We start from the raw sequence: 21,329 nt of genomic DNA on the forward strand, positions 1-21,329 counted from the left end.
TTCAGTGCCATAAGGATCCCTTTTGTCGCCCATCATTCTGCCTGTGTTACTTCTGTGCCTTCTTCCTACCTCACTCACAGTCTTGGAAAATGTATCGCAATCCAGTCTAGGGGAAACTGCAATATATCAAGCTGTTAAGCTGTTTTACAATAATCTACTGGTTTCATCCTTGCCTTTGATGCTCAGTGAAAAACAGTTTTAGTTGGCCCTGTATTTTACTATTTTTCTACACATTAATATCATCTGGTTGCAATGGCAAAATCCAAAACATGTTTGCATTAACTGAGCATAAAATGCAACTGATTCAGACTTTAAAAATATTTATGTAAATGCATCTGTGTATATAATGTATATGCGCATGTGCATATACATAACCCTGATAGTCAAATGCACTTGATTCTTCTTTATTATTATTCAGAACTCTAGAGGAACATTTGTTTTATTTTCTCCTTTCAGATTGATGAATGCGATCTTTGTAGATTTTACATTGAAATCTGAGTGACAGAGTGAATTAGGTTTTACCTTTATCATGTTTCAGTTAGGTAAAATAAAGACCATTTGCAAGTCCTAGAAGTACATCTTTGTTGCCAATTAAGGGTAGATGTCTATATGATGTCTATCATCTGTACTGCTTCTGAACAAAATGTCAAAGCCTGAATTCCAAACTCATTCTCTCTGCCGTCAGTTGCTTTCAAAGCAATTGACTTCAGCTATCTTCTGAGGATTTTCTTCTCTGTTTCTTCCCCAATGTACTATATGTCAGATCTTCTTCATCTTCCATCTTCCCTAGCCATTTTCTAAGTGGCACATTGAAACTTGCATCTTTCTTTCTTCATAGGCTATTTCTTTCAGTCACTCCAAAGCTTCTGCTATCCAAGTAGAAATCTCTGCTCTCTCTCTGAAAGTTGCCAGCTAGACATTGAGATGTCAAGCTCAGCGTAGTAAAACAATGCCCTTAATCTTCTTATGAATGTTTCTTCCCTGGAATCTGTAGTCTGAATGTCTTTTGAAGGTTTTCTATGAAAAGCCAGTTGCTGAGGCTTTTCATCTGGAACTCATTTTTTCCTGAGCATGTGTCTAGCTAGATACCAGTGCCTATGACTTGCAAATTCTCTGCACAGAGTTGTTGACGTAGGAACATTTTTATCCATTGTGAATCAGAAATACTTTTCTTATGTTATAATGCTGTGAAATCGGTTGCAGCAACATCTATCCTTTCATCTTGCGGTTTTTCCCATTTCAGAAACCCCATCTGAAACAATGATACATTTTTTTCATCCATCACTTTAGCTAAGATTACACTAACAAAAATGCATTTTCTTGTGTATGCCAGGATTTTTTTCATGTGGAAACAGCTTCATTCTTGAAACCTGTGCAACGTGTCCTTCCTTCTAACTTACTTTTACTATTAAGAGAGCAAACCCATACTTCAACCAGCCCACTCCCATTCTTTGATTATAATCTCTTTCCATTCAGTTGTCTGTGAAGAGTTCCAGTCTACCCAAAGACCATGCATACATGGTTGTTTGGCTGAGTTCTTGCTGCCAGCTTGTGTGTGGCATGTTAGTAACACATTCAGTGTTATGTGACGGTGCCTTTCAAGTTATTTTTGCATTGTTTCAGTTTGGTATCATGATACATCAAGGAAGCAGTAATTAAGAGCTGAGAGATCCAGAGCAGTTTCCTTATCTCCCTCATGGTCTCCAGGCGTATTAATATTCCTTTTGTCAGAGCAATCTGTGGGATGTTCTTTTTTACAATCAGATTTATACATTATTTTGAAAGTTTAAAACTACTGTTTACATGCAGATTTCCCTGTCATTCTGCAGGAGAAGCAAGTATATATTATTTTATTCTGAGCAAGTATATTTTATTTTATAATGAGTGTTGTTGAAGAGCTGAGTTTCATGCAGTGTGATCTCAATTGTGTGTTGGTTAATCAAAGAAAGAAAGAGAAAAGATGTCTTTTTTGGATCAAATCTCTCTCTCTTTTTTTTTTCTTTTTTTTTTTCTCTTTTCTTTTCCCCGTTCTCATTATGTGAAGGTCTATAAATCTCCAGTCTTCAGTGAGACCAACCAGGTGTGCATATAAAGAGAGTATCAAGCTGTCATTTTCAAAGGAGTAGAGAGACTTAGGTACCACTGTAATGCAGTTTACAGTTCATTTAGCACTCAGCAGTTGTTGCTTTCCACTAAGTTAATATTTATTATCTATATTATATTAATAACAGGTACATTTGCAAATAAAATTTTGTTCTGCTAGGTGTAGGAGAAGATTGGAGAAGACTTTAGTTCAGTACTAACATTTGATTTTCAAGGAAATCCTCCTCCTGTTTATATCCTTCTCTTGAGATGACTGCTCTTATTTTAGTTGATTTCTTTCTCTTTCTTTATTAATATACATCTGTCTCAATGGTTCCTCCACTGAGAAAAGGAAAGTCACTGGTAAGCTTCCATGCTACAATATTTAGAGCATCACAAATCACACTCATATCATGAAACACATTTGAACATTTCCTTTTGCCCCTTGGTCAAAAGAGGCTGCTTGCAAATGCGTCTGTACTTCAGTCCTTGGGAACATACATCAGTAAACCAGGAATATGAACTACAAAAATTCTTAATGGAAAGAAAAATAGATATTTCAGTAAAACAAGTTGCTGCAAAAGAAAAGGAGGAATTCCTTCAGACCAACTTTCTTTTGAGGCCATTATTTGCAGCTAACAAAAGTTAAAGAATTGACAGCAAAAATACCATTCCGAGTTGCCTTCCTTTTCCTTTAATTCAGACATATTATTGTTTCAGCTTGAGTGCCCTCCTTCCTCACTCTGTGACAGCTGGGAGGAATGCTATTAAGCGCAAGAATTATTTTTCTTGCGTGATGATGGCATGTAGGGAAGATGATTAGGAATTAGGCTCCCACTGAGACAAGCAGGCAGGAAGGCCCAAAGAAGGATTCATTTCTTTCTTACACAGGTGCTTGGCTTTATAGAAAGAGCAAACCAGGAAAGTTTTCAACTACGAGGTTTGCTTAAAGTTTTAGTCTTGAGAAATAGGTCTTTAAATCAAACTGGAATATTAATGTGGAAGAAGACTGCAGAGTTTCCTACACAGAGAAACTGTAGCAAAGTTATTTGTTGATTTAAAAATGAAAAATAAAAAATGAAATGGAGGGACAACATTTTATTAAAATGTTTTTCTATAATTATTTAATTAGCAATTATATTGAATTTTAATTGTAGTAGTCATACAGCCATGATGCTATGATAAGAAATTCTGCATAAAACTGAAAAATAGTGAATGTGTAACAAACAGATAGTTAATAAATAACTATAAATGGACATGGAGAGAAGACTGAGTGTGAAAAAAACTGAGAACTTCCCAGACTTCTATTTCTTAAATACCACTCACTCTAATCTCTGTTAAGATAAGCCAGGCAAACACTGCTTTCAAGTCAACAATGAAGACTGTTGAATTTTCCTATTGATGTATGCATCAATTAAACTTTGATAATTTTAGTTTGGTGATCAGAAATAAACCTAGTAAAACAAACATGTGAATTGTATGCACTCAGTCACAGTTTACTGTGACCATCATCATGTCATTTTTGCTACGGCATCTTAAATCAAAGTTAGTTTAATACAAAATGTTTTCATGTTTTCAAATGAGTTCTTAGATGGATAGTAACAATTCCTTATCAACAGTTTATTAACAGTTGAAGTCATCACTGGAATTAATAAAAGATCTGAAAAAATTGTTGGGTAGTATACCTGTAAACTCATACCTCAGACACATGCCCTAATCTGAGGTGAGATGGAAATACTTTACTGGTTGTGTTGATAAGCCTTTCCTGTTGGGTCTTACAGCTCCCAACCCTCCCACCATTCGAGAAGAACTCTGTACAGCTTCTTATGACACTATTACTGTCCACTGGACATCAGATGATGAGTTCAGCGTGGTCTCTTATGAGCTGCAGTACACCATCTTCACTGGACAAGCTAATGTTGTCAGTAAGTGAAAACCTTCTCATTTCTAATTTTGTTTCCTTGTGGTTTCTCTGCAATCTGCATTCTTTTGAATATGAAAGTACTCGTATCGCAAGAACGAAAGAAAAATATATTTTCTAGGAAGAGATAAAGATAAAATTTTAAATCCAAAGCAATATTCCCAATATCATAAATGTGGTTCACATTGACAGGATTTTTCTTTTGCATCATAGAGCTTTTGTTTCAAGGATGAAGACTCCGTTCTGCTGTCTAGGTTAGTCATACACTTGGAAGAGTGTACTGAACTGGCCATTAGTTCACACTGCAGCCTTGCTGATATCTGTGACATGCCTTTTAATGACAGAGCCTATGTCAGAAATACAGATTAAATCTTCCCTCTGACTGTTTATAAGGCTGCTGAGCATAGGTCCCAGTACAGTGAATACCAAAGCAGCAAACAGCAGTGGAACAACAGTTAATATGGTAACTTTGACTTATAATGGCATTAGCTAATATTTCTCGTTATTTTCTATAATAGCACATGATTATTAAATACATGCACTGTTTCAAATCTGTGACTTTCCGAAATGAACCAATTTGCTGATTATTCCTTGGATTGTTTTGTCATTACATAGCTATTTCTTCTGAGAAAACACTCCAAGATTGCCTAATCTTTGGCTAGGAAGTCAGCACTTCTGGGTTCAGTGGATAGAAATCTTTGACTAACTGTAATTTTGGAGAAAGCATTTAACTTCTTCCTGTTCTCTGTATGTTTAATGGGAATGCAACTAGCTGATGTATGGTTACTTTGTGTAGATGAAGGAGTCTGAAATCAATCAAATCAATCAAAAGATGGAGTTCATTCATTCAACACATATTTGTGAAGTTCATTGTCACAAAAGGTTGTTGATTAAAAATAAAAATAATAAAAATAAAAATCCACTGAAAACAATGAAGTTCAGAGACTTCCTCATGGCTCAGGAAGTCCCAGAGCAGTAAGCTGCTGGAGACTAAGGAGAGCATGGTGAGAAATTATTGCTGCATGCTTTCCCTGCTGCTTAATAGCTTCCTAAGCATTTGCTTTTCTGTACAATCACATACCTCAGCCACACCACTGATCTAGGTAAGGTTTGCTTTAGATAGGCTTCCACCCCAGTGCAGAAATGATTTTCTTGTTACAAAATTTATTGAGATGCTTTGATGAAGGTGAGTGCTATGGATGTGTTTACATACTTCATATCAGTGGTAAAATGGTATGCTGTCTGTCCAGTTCTTGGATTGAGTCAAACTCTTGTGCTAACTGCACTGCTATTGTGAGCACCTTATTTTCTCCATCACTAAATTTGATTTAGTTTTCCAAGTCATCTGAAAGCATATCTGCGGATTCAAATGCTGGCATTTTAACAGTACTTTTAATTTGCATACCACAAAAGGTATTCAGGATTGACTGAAAAATAAAGTGGACCATTGAAAAACTAATGAGTGTTTTGTTTAAACTTCCATTTAATATTTCACTAAGCAACCTAATTTTGGGGCAATGGTAAAACTTAAGAATGCTGGAAAGACCAAGTAAAATTCAATATATGCTCCTACTTCTGAGCAAGGCAGATACCAAAAGTTTAATAGTAATTTGGAACACATTAGAATCAGATATATAAGGAAATAAAAGCTTCCCTGTTTAATCTGTCCATTAAGCAGACAGGACCCCATGACTTAATGCAGTGTATCTCTTGTCTCTGACCTACTTTTTCTATGGCTTTATGCCAGAAGACTTTATGCAAGTCAGCTATTGCTTCCCTACGTAAATAGAAAAGTGCCATTTCTACACTTTTATGATACAAGGTTTTACTGCTTGCTTACAAGTGAATAAATAACAAGGCATTTCACTTTGAGACTGAACTGTAGGTTTCCCATGTGCATGTGAAGGCTTTGATCTGCAAAACAATCAATTAGTTTTCTTTCAGAGATGCGGTCTGATAATTTGAGGTTATAGGATGAATTGCTCAGTGTGCAATCTGAACTTTGTATCTTTTTGAAAAAAATAGTGCCAAAAAACTGAAAGTTTGAAGAAGACAGAAAGTTGGTTTATAAAATTCTCTAAAGAGCTGAAATGAAGGAAAAAAGAAATGAAAGAACTGGCTGACGTGTTTACTTCTTTGCTTGTTTATTTAACTGCAGCTAGCTCTTACATAAATATCTTGGCTACTGCTTCCAATTTCATTGAAAACTGTAATTTAATCCAAGTTAAATTCAAGCATATAGAAGTGGATGGTTTTTCACGATGTCGACAGACTTCCTTTATCATTATTTAACGTAGAGTTGTACACCTTCAGTGAAAGAGTTGTACTCCTCAAATCTAATAGATCTGCTAAAATGTGTACTCTCACAGTTCATTCCAACTTCTATTGGTTGGTTCTATTTGCCCACTAACAGGATTTTACTCAAAAAACTGCTTGGATGTTTCTTCATTTATCTGGATTACTCTCTTTGCCTTGTGTGAGAGTCTCTAAGATCATCTCTAGAATACTGGAATGTACTTCAGTAGTATGAAATGACAAAGCTGTTTTCTCTGTAAGTGGAGTTAACACTCTCTACTCTGAAATCTTGATGTTTTGATGAACTGAAGATGGTTTTTTTTATTTAATCATGTTTAAATGGAATAGAGTTTAGATTAAAGTTTCTTCCTATGTATGGCATTTGTATGCTGTGTCACACATATTCCCAAAAGTTTCAACTGCTATTGTATGTTCCCTGTAGCAGGTAATGTAAACAGGTTCATAGATCATCTTCAGTTCTGCATTACTATAGCTATGAATTAGTCACGAGGCAGTAGCTATAGTACCATATTAAGCCAACAAGCTCTTTTTCCCTTGAGACAATAGGAATCACTTTGCATACAAACCCACCTACCGTGCTAATGGAAGTTGTTATTTTGGAATCCATTTCTTAAAACCACAGAGCCAGACTGGCTGCACTTTCCACTCCTCAGTAAATTTCCCCCACCAGAGGCATATATCATTCAGAGATTGCTGAGAATTCAGTAACAAAAACAAGCAATGCTATGTTTTTCTAATGTATTCGCTATCCAACAAAATCAACTATATTCTTTTTTATTAACTGAAAAATTGGAGAGTTAACATTTGGTGGAGAAGGTCCAACTAGAGTATTTCATTTTGAATCCTATTTCATACAGGAAAGATTACTTCCAAATGTGGCCAAATTGCTTGGCTATTAAGTGCTTGGCAGCACTGTTCTGTGCATTAGAGCAATATAGAACTTTAAATTATGCAGCCTTCTACTAACACAGTAGTTCTCATAGCTATATTCACACATTTGCTTTTCTGAGAGGCATCTTAACAACTCTGAATGCTGTAAAGGCTTTAGAAATGACTTTATCACTAGCTAGCTAATGTGCATTATGATTTCAATATCTCACTTCAATAAAATTTGAAGTATTTTTTGACTTGGCATTTCTTTTTATCATGAAGCTTTTTTACTGTTCTACAGGAAGTTTAAAATTTAAACATCCAGCTTTTCACTATAGGTAACGACATCTTTAGGAAAAACCCCTAAGACTCTCCAAAACACATAAGTGTAGATGATAATTCCCTTTTCCATTAAATTGAATTTATGTTCATTACAACAGCAAAATAGTAATATTTGCTCTAATAAGGATGCTGTGTAGTACCAAAATCTTCCCTGTGTTTACTTGTGCTATGAGGTAGGATGAAGGTATGTAGACAAAACTGTCCTGAGATAATTAGGAGTTCATGCTTCCCTGAAAAACTGCATTTGTGATTTATTGATGAATTTTTGAACCTACTATCTCCTGTCTCTTTCTGGAAGCTTTAATTTATTAAAAACAGTTTGCATACAATTTTCAGAATGTTACTGAGGTTTTCAGTGAGTATGACACAAAATAACACAAAATCAAGGCAGAAAACTGCCTCTTAAAAGAGTATAAAAAGAATATATTTCTAGGGAAGAAGAAAAAAATTACTATATGTTTTGCAGAAATCTTGCATATGTCTTTTCATTCACATGGGAATGTGGGATGGGGGTGGAGAGCTCTCTGTTGCTTTCACCTACTGTATTTGTTTTACCAATTTGAATTGGTAATCATTTATTTAAATAAGGCATTTAAATGTAATTAAAATACTCAAAAGATTAAATAATCTTCCCATGACTTTTGTGCTCATAGTTTTCAGGAAGATATATTTTATTAAAATCTCCCAGTGTAAATTTTAGGAGGATTAACACCTTGGGAATTTTTCCCATCTGTTCTTTAAAGCACATCAACAGCCAACACCAGGGAAAAAGCTTTGCAAATTATTACCTCCAGATTCTGAGAAACTTATTTTGAAAACTCACACATCCTGTATGGGACATCACTGTGCTCACTGCACCATTCCAGGATGTAATTTGAATTCTCTACATTTTTGCTGTTTTAATATACATTGTTTTACCACCTGCATAACCCCATAAAAAGCCCTGGGTTTTTTCAAACAAGAAACCTGAATTTCACCTGGATCAAGATGGTACAATAGCAAATCCCTAGCACTTGCTTGTGCACCAGTGAGGAGGAAATGTGTGCTTCACTTAGACTGCTGCCAGCAGCAGGGAGCTGAGCATGCAAATACTACCCCCCAGATTCCCGAATTAGCAGGCTGCATGCTCACTTTCTTGATCATTCTGCCATCATCTTTTGATTCAGAGAAGAAAGACTGTTCTGATAGGGCAAAACAAAACAAAACAAAACAAAACAAAAAATTTATTGTTATAAATTTATTGTTATTGCAATAAGAAAACAAGGGAATTATAAAAATATAAACCTACAGGAATGCCCTTTAGAGAGTTACAGTGACTGATAGAATTCTAATTGCTAGATGACCTAGTAGAAATCTGTGTATTACTATGTCTGCAAAAGGATTTGTTTAGATATGATCTATAGATGCCATAGACAACTGCTTTCAAAGTGTGGACATGGAAGGAGATGACACTTCCAGGTCTACTCCCTGGATTCCCTGGAGGCATTCAAGGCCAGGCTGGATGTGACTCTGGGCAGCCTAATCTGGTGGTTGGTGACCCTGCCACAGCAGCAGGGGTTGACACTAGATGATCATTGTGATCCTTTTCAATTCAGGGCATTCTGTGATTCTTGGATGATTCTATGATTCATTACATTTACAGACTTACTGATATTATTTCATACCCCATCAGAAACATCTAAGTTAGGGATTCCTTAGTCATTCTGGTCTCTTTCTGAATCCAGTGCTTCAGTTCACTTTATTCTAGCTTAATACTTACTGTGCAGTAGCACCACTGAGCCAGGTGAATGGCCTTAGTGCAAAATCAATGTTGTAGTCCAGCTACAGAAAGAGTATATCTTTACTCTAAAATCAGTGTCAATTTTTTACTGGGAAAAGTAGTCACTGAAATATTTTATGCGATATTTAAATGCTGCTGCTTCTATTTCCTTTCTTCCTCTCAGGAAACCCATTCATACCCAGCTGTTTGAAGCTGTTTGAGTCCTTTGTAGCTAATACACAGAGACTACATATGTTCAGGATATTGACTGGCTGGAGAAGAAGCGATATATTAGAAACTTTTTTTTTTTTGCATTAAAACAGGAAACTGCAGCAAATAAATATTTTTGTTGCAGTAAATCATACTGCAGTTCATTTCAGTGCTAGTTAACAGTAAAAAAGAGTGATGTTCTTGATGAGATGGAAGGAGTTAGAGAAAAGTTGTATACTGTCTGTCCCTCCAGGTCTGATCTTCACAAATTAAAAACTGGATAAGGCTTACTTGATTGTAGCTTGTTAATAAGCTAGTCCAAAGATGCAGGTGCGTGTTCAACTTCAAGATCAGACTTCCAGGTTCCAAGCTAATGATGGATGGATTCATCTCACTGTATTTCAGCTACCTGAAGTTAGGGATCTCACCTAAGAATCACAGAATGACAGAATTGTAGGGGTTGGAAGGGACCTCTAGAGATCATCGAGTCCAACCCCCCTGCCAAAGCAGGCTCCCTACACCACGTCACACAGGTAGGCGTCCAGGTGGGTCTTAAATATCTCCAGAGAAGGAGACTCCACCACCTCCCTGGGCAGCCTGTTCCAGTGCTCCGTCACCCTCACTGTAAAGAAGTTCTTCCGCACATTCGTGCGGAACTTCCTATGCTGTACTTTCATCCCATTACCCCTAGTCCTATCCCCACACACTACTGAAAAGAGATCAGCCTCACCACTATGGCCCCCACACCTCAGATACTTATAAACCTGGATCAAGTCCCCTCTCAGCCTTCTTTTCTCAAGGCTAAACAGACCCAGTTTCCTAAGTCTCTCCTCATAGGGGAGATGCTCCAGGCCCTTCACCATCTTAGCGGCCCTCCGCTGGACTCTTTCCAAGAGATCTCTGTCTTTTTTGAGCCCAGAACTGGACACAATATTCCAGATGAGGCCTCACCAGGGCAGAGTAGAGGGGGAGGATCACCTCCTTCGACCTGCTGGACACGCTCTTTTTGTATGCCATTGGCTTTTTTGGCTACACCAATGCCGAGTACAGGGGTAGGATGACTTCCCTAGTTCTGCTCACCACACTATTCCTGATACAAGCCAGGATGCCATTGGCCTTCTTGGCTACCTGGGCACACTGCTGGCTCATATTCAGTTGACAGTTCATCAGTACACCAAGGTCCCATTCCATCAGGCAGCTTTTCAGCCACTCCTCCCCATCCTGCAGGGTTGCAGGACCCAACACTTGACCCTATTGAAATTCTTATGGTTTATATCACAGTACAAAAGACATATGCAGTTGAAGCAGTTCATATTAATGGAGTATTCTCCTGTTCTGCAGATCATATTGCAGATTATGTTTTATTTATATCCTACATGTTATACTAGTGTGATAGGAAGTAAATTTATCCCAAAGGGTATATTTCTAAGTAGAAAATTAACTAGCTCTTCCCCAGCGGAAATCTAACCATGAGAATAGAAATTAGAAAGTTGCGTCAATAAGACTTACTTGTTAAGTTATATCCTAGCAAAGTCTGCAGTGTAGAAGCTTGCTCTGGAGACCACATTTTACATAGTTTGGCTTCCCATGATTTTCTTCTGGTCCTGAAGAATGCATGTCTGTCAGCAAAGGTTCCACAACCTTCCTAGCATTACTGCTTATGTTAGTTATTTGAAGCTTGCCCTGAGTTAATTAATCCATAAGGTAGATTGATTGGGTCTCCACAGTACTCTGTTCTTAAGCAATAAAGAATTCCTTGTGTTATGATATGAAAATTCCCAGACTGCTCATGCCTCCAGTGAGTCTTTTCTTAAATGCCTATTTTTTATGGTCAACTTCATATAGCAAGAAGTTAAATGGTACTTTGGCTGAAGGTTGGTGAAATGCCTTAATAGAATTAAGTAGCAACCGAGTGAATAAAACAGCACTTTAAAAGGTAGAGAAGTGATTTTCTTATCAGTGATTGGATGCTCAGGAGTGCTCTTAATGTTCCACTGTTACAAAATGTTTAGTATGTTATGACTAATGTGCTTGGTTTGAAATTGCAGGTTTATGTAACTCAGCCGACAGCTGGATGATTGTTCCCAATATCAAGCAAAACCACTACACCGTACATGGGTTACAGAGTGGCACAAAGTACATCTTCATTGTTAAGGCCATTAATCAGGCTGGCAGCAGAAGCAGCGAGCCAGGCAAGCTCAAGACAAACAGTGAGTAATGTGAAATCCAGCACACATGCACTCTTCTCCTTTTTAGGTTTGGTCTTTGAAAGACACATGAGTGTAGAGTAGATTAACTTACGGTGCTTCTCATAGTGAAAGCCACTTGTTTAACTTGATTCAAGATTGCCAGAATCTGCACTACAGCATCTGTACTCTGGTCACTGGAAATAGTATTTAGGAACAGTGCCTTCATATGCAGAATGACTGAAAATATTATTTTGTGGTTTGTTTTATAGTCCTATCTATTCTTTTTCCTCTACAAAGTAAAACCTTTTCTTATGTTTGCAGTAAAACATTTTAGTTTTTTGTAGTGTTCATTAGATAATCGCTACTTTAATTTTGTTCTCCGAAATGATCTCTTTCGTAGGACACTGGAAAACTTTTCATCCCCCTCATTTTTTTTTATGGTGTTCAGTGCTGTGGTAGAGTAGTTAGAGAACCCACATCAAAAAAAAAGTTAGTTGCACAAATTATTAGCAGATGTATATGGTAATTTTAAGACTGATTTTCAGCCTTCTTCATGTGTCCTGGCCAACCTCTCAGTCCTGTAGTCATCATAAGCAGCTTTGGTCACGGGAAATTGAACACTGGGATTTGTGCACTCTTTGAAACCTTCTTATTGAAGGGGAGGATGCTCAAAGTGTGTTGATAACTCAGTGTTGGCAAGAAGGAGGGCGGAGAGAATGGCATGTACCAGGCTGAGGTCTTCTGTTTACCTGGCTTGCACTTCTGTGTAAGAGCTGCTTGTACAAACCACATGTCTGCTACCAAGCATTTGTTAACACACAAGAGGACCCACTGGAAATGATAATCCTTCATCCTTTCCTCTTTTGTGACCCAGTGTGGCACAAAAGTGAGCTCTCAGGTGACTGTGAGAAAAGATCTACACAGATACAATTCAATGAATAGAAAGATATCCTTCAGATACTACTTCAATAACACAAAGGCTGTTAACCAGTTAAGGAGGCAGCTTGTAGATGTTGTACTCCTATCCAATAGTAAGAAAAAGATAGCACAATGCAATCCCAAATAATATTCAGTGTATTTATTTTATACGTAAACATAATGCATGAATAAATACATGTTATGAAAGCAGATTATAACTTCAGAAATACTTCTTATCTAATTTTTCACTTATCTATGGTAATTTTTACTGAGAATTAGTATTGCATCCATTATCTTCCACTCGAAATTTCTACATTTTCAGGTTTCCTGGATATCTGAATCAATGCATATTTCATTTCTTCACATTCCCACGCTAATGCTTTCAGTTTCACTTCGTGAAAAGTACTTAACTGTTCCTTCATAAACACTGAGCAATTTGCATCTTATTTGAAGTTCCCTTCTCAGTGTTAGCGGGTCACAGACCTCATGAGAGTGCTCGTGTCTATTTCCTATGCATGCAATCAAAGCAGCTTACATATGTCTTCCTTGATACAAAAGACAATAAGAAGGGGAAAGGGTTTTGATGGAGCCCACATAGAGTCACAATTTTCTAGTTGTATCTTTGTTGAGGTAAGCAGTCACCCTGCTTATTAATGACAGAGAGCGTTGATCACAATTGTGGCAGTCTTTACACATCTACAGGGTTTGGTTTACCAAAAAGTTTCCTGATATTATCTGCAAGCCTTGTGCTACAGCTGAAGATGCTTGCCAAGATCAACAACATCAGCAATGTTTTTACACCATATTATCTGGACCAAGTTATAGTTCACTTCCTTCTTTTTAATGCATGATATCCAACCATACAGCACCGCGTAGGCATCCTTCCAAAACTGTTTCTGAATTGTTGACTGTACTATTATAAAAAAAGCTGTGAGTGAAGGAACAGACAAGGCTAAGGCTTTTTTTGACTTTCAAATTCATTTTGTGGGATTTGAAAATATACTTCTTTTGTAGCAATGATGAAAATGTTATTATGGAACTTTATCCCTAGGGAATTAATAGAATGTAACATTCTAAATCTAATATGCTGTGAAAAAAGCAACCCTCAGACCTTTATTAACATGTATATTGGCTTCAATTACATGCAAGAATTAGAGTGTTCAGGTTACCTCTAGGTCAGAGATAATGGCCATGATGATTATGCAGGGCTGTTTTCAGAGATTATCAACACAGGGAAGCTAGTGCACAATGAGATTGACAGTATACTGGCAGAGCAAACCAGCTAGTGCAGACAGCAAAATCAGTCTGTCTTGAGGACACTTCAGAAGAAATTAATATGATTATGTAATCTTGTGTGCTTCTTTCCTATGCTTCCTATCAACCCCTCTTTTTAAAATAAAAGACAAATTATTGTTCTTCTGCTACCTTTGTGTATCTAGGTCAGCCATTTAAACTGGACCCCAAATCTGCTCATAGAAAACTGAAAGTGTCTCATGACAACTTGACAGTGGAACGTGATGAAACCTCCTCCAAAAAGAGTCATACACCAGAGCGATTCACAAGCCAAGGGAGCTATGGAGTAGCTGGCAATGTGTTCATTGACAGTGGACGGCATTACTGGGAAGTGGTGATAAGTGGGAGTACATGGTATGTATATAAAAATATATATGAGAAGAATCGTTGGTTCACACCAAAGGCCCATAAAGGCCTCAGCACTGTTACTCTTATGGAGATAAATAACTGAGACCTGAGAAATGGTTCAAAATCAGGACAAGCATATACTTCTACAGTCAGACTATTTTCCCAAACCCTAGCACTTTCAGACTCTGGAACTTATCCTGCCAGATAAAGTATCTTTATGTTTAGTAACATACACACAACTTTTCCTTTGTTACTGAGGCTGATTGCTTTTTGAACCTACAGAAAATGCATTTTAAGATTTTAGTGTAATGGAGAGCAAAGAAAGTTGCATCTTATTTCTGTAACAGTGAATTTTGTACATGTGATATCTCTTTACTGAATTTGAAAGATGTTACTGCCCTTCAGTAAGAAAACAAAGCAAAGTGAAACAGAAACAGAATATGTGGATAATTAGACAATCCAACTTCACAGTGGTGGAAGTTCTGAAGAAAGGGTGAGGAGCTAAGTCTGAAGAAAGGAGTAGTGCTAGGTCTGTGCCCCAGGGTTTGAAGGTAGAGAAAACCAATAAATGAGTGTATTTCTCTGTTCCTGGATGTGTGCAACACAGGGCTGGGTTTCAGGGTCCCTTCAGTCAGTAGAATAGATGTTATCCTTTGAGATTCAGAGGGAATCTTGATGGAAGCTAATGGAGCAGAAAATCAGTGAGGTCTTCAGATATACTCACTGTCTCAGACAAGAAAAATGTGCTTGTGTGCTTGTGCCAACTCGAAGGCATGAAAACAGAATAACTTATGGCACATTAATCTTTATTGGTTGAAAGCTCAACAACATAGAACAACAAATACTTCAGTGTCTCTAAAACGTGAGGAACTTCAGCATTTCTTTAACATATGAGAAATCAGGCACTTGTCCTGGATATCCATTAAGGGGAACATTTTCACGATCTTTTTACCTTGCACATCTTGCTGTAAATTATGGTTTGCAGAGAGAATGTCTTCACCTACAAATGCTTCACTTGGCCCAATACCCAGTCCAAAAAATGCTCATTTGAATCTAAAAACCACACCAACATCTGGCAAAACATATTTGGGAAGGGCAATTTTTTTTATTTTATTTTTTTTAATGTGTCTTTTGATGTTGATTCCTGTGTTCCTCCTTCTGGTCCATATATTATATGAGCAACGAGAGATCAGATTAGATGACAGATAGCAAAGTACTTTAAAATCAATGAATTCCTCTGTGTTCATCAGTTTAGAAGTGGAAATATGAGGCTCAGCGATTTAAACCGTAAGTTCCTGAGTACTCAACAGTTTTCCCTTTGAATACCAGAGATACGTGCTCCAAAAAATTACCATGGCAGCCAAACTACAAACAATGTGAAGAACAATAAAAGTTTCCCTGACCTCTCAGAATGAAAAGAGATGGGAAAAACATAAATTAACTCTGTGCCAAGACTGTGTTGCAATTTCACTTAATTAGAATTCAGTCAGCACAAATAAGAGACCAAGGCCTCAGTGATTCCTTTGGGTTAACACGCTGACACACGGGCATGTCAAGAGGCACTTGCTTTCCACAGTTGTGTTTGTTTTGCAGGTATGCCATTGGTATTTCATACAAGTCAGCACCGAAGCATGAGTGGATCGGGAAGAACTCTGCCTCCTGGGTGCTGTGCCGCTGCAACAACACATGGGTGGTGAGACACAACAGCAAAGAAATCCCAATAGAGCCTGCACCTCATCTCCGCCGGGTTGGCATTTTGCTGGACTACGACAATGGTTCCCTTGCTTTTTATGATGCCTTGAACTCCCTGCACCTTTATACCTTTGACATTACATTTGGGCAGCCCGTATGCCCCACATTCACTGTGTGGAATAAGTGTTTGACCATTATAACAGGCTTGCCCATCCCTGATCACCTAGACTCCTCTGAGCAGCTGGCATGACTGTTAAAAGCCAACAGGTAGGAGGATATGTTTCCAAAGGCAGCTGCCTGCAGGAGCTCACCTGGAGCTGGTGGACTGCATGGCATCTCAGTTGTTGCTGCCAAAACCAGCCAGAACCGAAAAAGGGGTGGATCTCTGTTTTCTGAGTACTTTATGCAGAAGGACAAGAAGTGGCTTTAATAATACCTTAGAACTCTTTTTGCAGTTGCTTTTGTTTTGGTTCACATTTAGTCTCTTTCAGGAAGATTTATAAATTATTTATAAAAAATTTAAAAAAAAAAAAAAGAATAAAAAAAAAAAAGAAGAAAAATGGAGAGAGAAGGAAAACCTAGTTTGGATACCTGGAAAATGACTTATTTGTTTTGCACATCAATGGTCACATTCATCAAAGTTTCATCAGCTCGTTACATTATTTTATTTTACAGTGGATAAAGGCAGGAAATTGGAAGGATAAAAGTGTGCAGTGGTGGACAAGTCAGTATACTGCTGGTTTTATTCGTGCCAATTTTAGTAATCATTACCGATCTTACTGAATGCAAAATCTCATAATTTCTACTTTGCACGTGGGAATGTGCAGACCAAAAAGAATGAAAACAAGCAAGTAAAGCAGTAGAGCTAGCCAACACAACAAAAGTAGAAAGTTTTATTTACTTCTCTTCACGGGGCAGTGTGTTCTCTGTTCGCAAAACACATGTGGAGTATCTCCTAGAAATGTGAGTGCATAAACCATGTGGTGATTTATTTTATTGATGGCAACATTCCCATCTGCCAGTTTCACTTTCATCTTTGGGAAACACTGTAGAATCATTGAGGATGTGAAAGACTGATACCATCTCTGAAATGACAACGCTGGAGGAGAGGAGCCACCCCAAGGTCTGACTGTAGACTAATTTGACAAAGCACTGCAACATTTAAGGTTTGATTGTAATGGAAGACATCGTGTTTCTGATGGTAGACACATGAATGCTTATTGCTGATTTTACAAGGTTCAACACAGCAAGCCCAGCCAATAACTCGGAAGTGAGACATGAGCCACCTTACCATTGGTTTTAAATTAAATACAAATGTTTCATTGTTGTACATTATGTAGTAATAACAAAGCAAGGAAATCTGTTTTGCATGATCTGTATGGAGAAACATTGCAGATGGAGTTTGTTCATAATTATCATTGTCTTGAGTTGTTTGGGGAAGAACAGTTCTCTTTGTGAATGAGCAGTAAATAACATATTTTCAGGCATAGTAGGAATCTGCACAGGCAGGGTCTACATGCACACAGGTGTTGGTGAATGAACTTCAGTGAAGTCAATAGAGGTTGCACCTATTTTATTTCAAGGCTGAACCAGGTGCATTTTTTTCACTTTTCCTTCTACGAGGTAGAAGCCCTTTGTAACTGTTTGTAAATGATCATTTAGGGAGATGCTTGAGGCATACGACAACTTTAAAAGAATGGCCTTGCAGTGTTTTATTGTTACTGTTCAAGTAGAGAAAATATGCCTGTGTGGAAAGAGTATAAACTGAATACCAACTTTTAAGAAAAGATTTGTCCAGAAGTTTATAACCATGCTTAGGTGTCTTTTGAAAAGGATGCCCTAATGCACTTTGTTCACTAATGGGTCCAAAACAAAATGGTCCCAAACTCAGCTTCAGGTTGTTGTTTTTTTTTAAATACCAATTCTGCAGGTACAAAGCTGTACTACAGTTTGCCTTATGATGATGTAGAAAACTTAGGAACTTGGTAATGAATACATACACGCCTACACGATTTTTCCCTTTTTTAATAGGAAATAAATGTCACTGTTCCTTTGGTTTCCCTTTACATGCTCTACTAGCTTAAGCAGAGAAAAGTGTGACAGTACATTGCTGGTAACGCATGTGGCTTTCTGCTGTGGCAGTATCCCATGGTTCACAGGCAGGAACCTTTTTCCAGAGTTGACATAAGTATGGGAAAGTACGAACATACATTGTCAGTGTACCACACTGTTTATCGTCGTATCTTAAGTATTAAAGAAAAGAATATGCTCAAAAATGAAAATCAGTTCTCAAATATGACAGTTTGTATCTGAGTACATTGCTACCAGTACAGCCTGTTGCACATTGCCTGAATGACCTGGCCTGGAATGTTTGGAAGATAGCTGAGATGGCATGAAAATTATTATAATGAGTTGACAGGAGGTGACTGATGAGAAGCAATGATAAAAATGTTCAGGACAAAGGGACTCTTAATGTAGGATTTTTGCCAAGTTTCTGCCCAACAGTAAAGTATTTATTACCTCAGTACAAGTGGCAAGGCTGTGTGCCTCCTCTTGCCCTAGAAATATTAAATCTAGAAGCTGATTTGTAGTGAACAAATTGAAAACACTCTTCATTGTTTGGCGATACAATGTTAGCAGTGATTGAGCTATATGTAGTTAACACCATGAATTTGGAAAGATCCCACGTGATCTCACATATTTTCATTTTGAAGACAGTGCGTTCAAAGGCTGATCATGGTTTTGGTGAAAGTTAAAAAACGAATGCTCTTCTATCTGTATGCCTTTCTGTATTATTTATATTTTAACACAGAATACTTCATTTGGAACTAGGCCACATTGCTACATTGGACTGTCAGTTCAGTGAGTACACTCTGTGTGTATATGTTTGTGTATGTGTGTATACATATGTATATGCATATGTATGTACGGGTATACACACAACAGTATATGCACAGATATAGTGCAATGTGTGTTTATACGTACATAGATATATACACAGAATGATACTAATTAGTCAGGTGCTCCTTTTCGCTTGTTTCTTGAATTATTTCATATTCTGTATGACTATGAGGAAACAAGTTGCTATGAATGGTATTCATCTGGACATTTTTTAACATACAAAATCTGTTCATGCCTGATTAATCAATAAAAGCATCCATTCAAAACTGTAGCTTCTGTGGTCTGTGGCATTTTGCATGGTCCATAGGAACCTATTGGAATCTGGGGGAATGGTCATCTTTTTGTAAAGATAAAGCATGCTATTTTTATGTATAGTCTTAGCTGAAGGTTTTTTCCTGAGATTAGAAAGTTTTGTAACTTGGAATAAGCTAACACTTTATAATGCCATTTTACTTGTGGAGTAGTCTGCTGAGATGCAAACAGTGAATGTAATAGGTAAAGCCTATGTTGGTATAATGATTGTTCCAAGGATATATTTCAAAAGCCAAGCTGTGATTCAGCAGAGTTATTGACTCCCTTAGGAGATGGTAGCGACATCTCAGAGTAGTTTAAGCTCTGGCCTAACCTGAAGTAATGTTGTGAATGGGAAACTTCTTTCTGAGACCAGATAAGATTTTCCTTATGTTAAGCTTCCATATGTTAATGCACATCTAACAGGGAAAATAATCATTTAGAAGTCATAAATTATTTAGTCAACTGTCTTCACTCATTGTAGATTCCAACTATTGGCTTTCAGAGAACAAGCAGAGAGCTAAGTTACTGCATTTTCTGTCATACGTCTATTCTTTGTCTGTCTTGGGCATCCCATTTCTCAGTTGGCCATAGGACAGGCCTCCACTAAGCAGTGGGTCCCAAATGTAGGAAGCATAAAAATTCCTCAGCGGATACACTGCATGAAGCTGAAAATTGGCAAAATATCGATAAAAGCTCATAAGCATTCTTCCTTCCATTAGCAATGGTAGGTCACTGTGTGCATGATTTGTTCAGATTCTTGATAGGGAAGGCTGTGCTCTCTCTATGTTAGAAAACATATCAGGACACTATTGATAGTACAAATTAAAGAATCAGCTCTTTAATGAGTTCCCTGTGAGATGGACAGTATTTATTGCACTGTGAAGAAATGTTGGCAGTGGGAGATTTCTTGACAGTTATTTGACATTGCAGACAGCATTTCATTTTTAATTATTCAGATTAAATAGATGTCCAGTAGTTCCCAGTTCCGTTGATAGTTATGATATCACAAATTCCAGATCAGCCCACCCACAAAGTGAGAATTGTTAATGGCTCTTATTTGCTATTGGTTTTAATTGAAAAACTGTCTTCATTTCTGTGTTAGGAGTGAAAAAGGTTTGGATCCATGGCACTTTCCAACTAAGGCAGGGCATGTCTGGCCTTAGGCCATTGTTGGGCAGTCTTAAACTAGTGGTTTATCATTTTATGTGATCAAGCTATATTTACTTTGTAACTAAGTACCGGCTTCTTATGGCTGATCTAGCTCCTTTCCTGAATGTTAGAATTCCCACATTTGGTCAGAATAATTATTTTTTTATTCTTACTTACTATTCATAGTATTCAGCGTTGAAATCTCTCCTCCTTGTGCTGTGCTTCCTAGGCCTGTCTAATTGAATTGAGTGCTATTTCCATATATCAACTCCTTTCTGGTCATTGTTTGAAGGACCAAATGTAAATGACACCAGGTTGACCAACCAGTCAATTTTCCCAATTTCAGCTAAGCCTTCAGCAGTGTCATTCTTACTGAGCTTGTTGTATTTGACCGCCAAATTGTGAGTCACGTGGCCTGCAGATTTATTTAGATTATGGTTTTGTCTTGATTTCTCTGTTTGTTTCCGGATATTCAGAGGGCATTATGCTTTTTCAGTCAATCAACAGAGAGATGTGTAAAAACAATATGCCTCATATTTTCAAGCTGCATTTTATAGTTTTCCATTTTGTGATGTTAAGGTCTATATCTCATAAAGATAAGTTAAAACACATGCATAGGTTGCCTATGTATTGATGTAATGGCGAATGTCTCATAACACCATCTCTAATGTCTCGTCACGTGCTGATTTTTCCCACAGTGGAAATGCGTATGTATCATTGGGCTGATTGCCCATTTAGAAATTAAGATCTTCAGCACAATGAAGAACTTTGGTCTTAATCTTGGTCTTTTCCCCAGGGAGGAAAGCCCTACTAGCTTCCAAGTGCTGATGGTGGGTCTTCCCGATTATACTGCGCTGTTTGTCTTTATTGTGCTTTCAGAAGTTAAAGAAAATCTTTGCATTTTTAACTTTGTTTTATCACTGTGTTTTCATATGAAAAATAGTAAGAGATTAATGAGCAGTAGCTGTAAGTGCTTCAGTGCGATCTGTGCCATGAGGTGTAACACATCCATGTACATTAATCTCTGTACAGAGAGATATGAGTT

At 37.4% G+C, this 21,329-nt stretch overlaps 1 protein-coding gene across 13 annotated transcripts in view; it reads left to right on the top strand.

Moving 5' to 3' along the window:
• The window catches only part of MID1 (midline 1), a 225,851-nt gene extending 206,739 nt beyond the window's left edge, over positions 1-19,112 (top strand). For all 13 annotated transcript variants that reach the window (XM_015887013.3, XM_085531964.1, XM_085531972.1 and 10 more), the window contains 4 exons: positions 3,864-4,007; positions 11,549-11,710; positions 14,047-14,254; positions 15,842-19,112. In XM_015887013.3, the coding sequence (XP_015742499.1) occupies positions 3,864-4,007; positions 11,549-11,710; positions 14,047-14,254; positions 15,842-16,190 (863 nt within the window). In that variant the 3' untranslated portion in view covers positions 16,191-19,112. The remainder of the gene's footprint in view (positions 1-3,863; positions 4,008-11,548; positions 11,711-14,046; positions 14,255-15,841) is intronic.
• Positions 19,113-21,329: the final 2,217 nt, after the last annotated feature.

This window comes from Coturnix japonica, chromosome 1 (genome assembly GCF_054131305.1).
Source record: "Coturnix japonica strain WE chromosome 1, WE-NBRP24, whole genome shotgun sequence".
In the NCBI taxonomy this organism is placed as follows: Eukaryota; Metazoa; Chordata; class Aves; order Galliformes; family Phasianidae; genus Coturnix; species Coturnix japonica.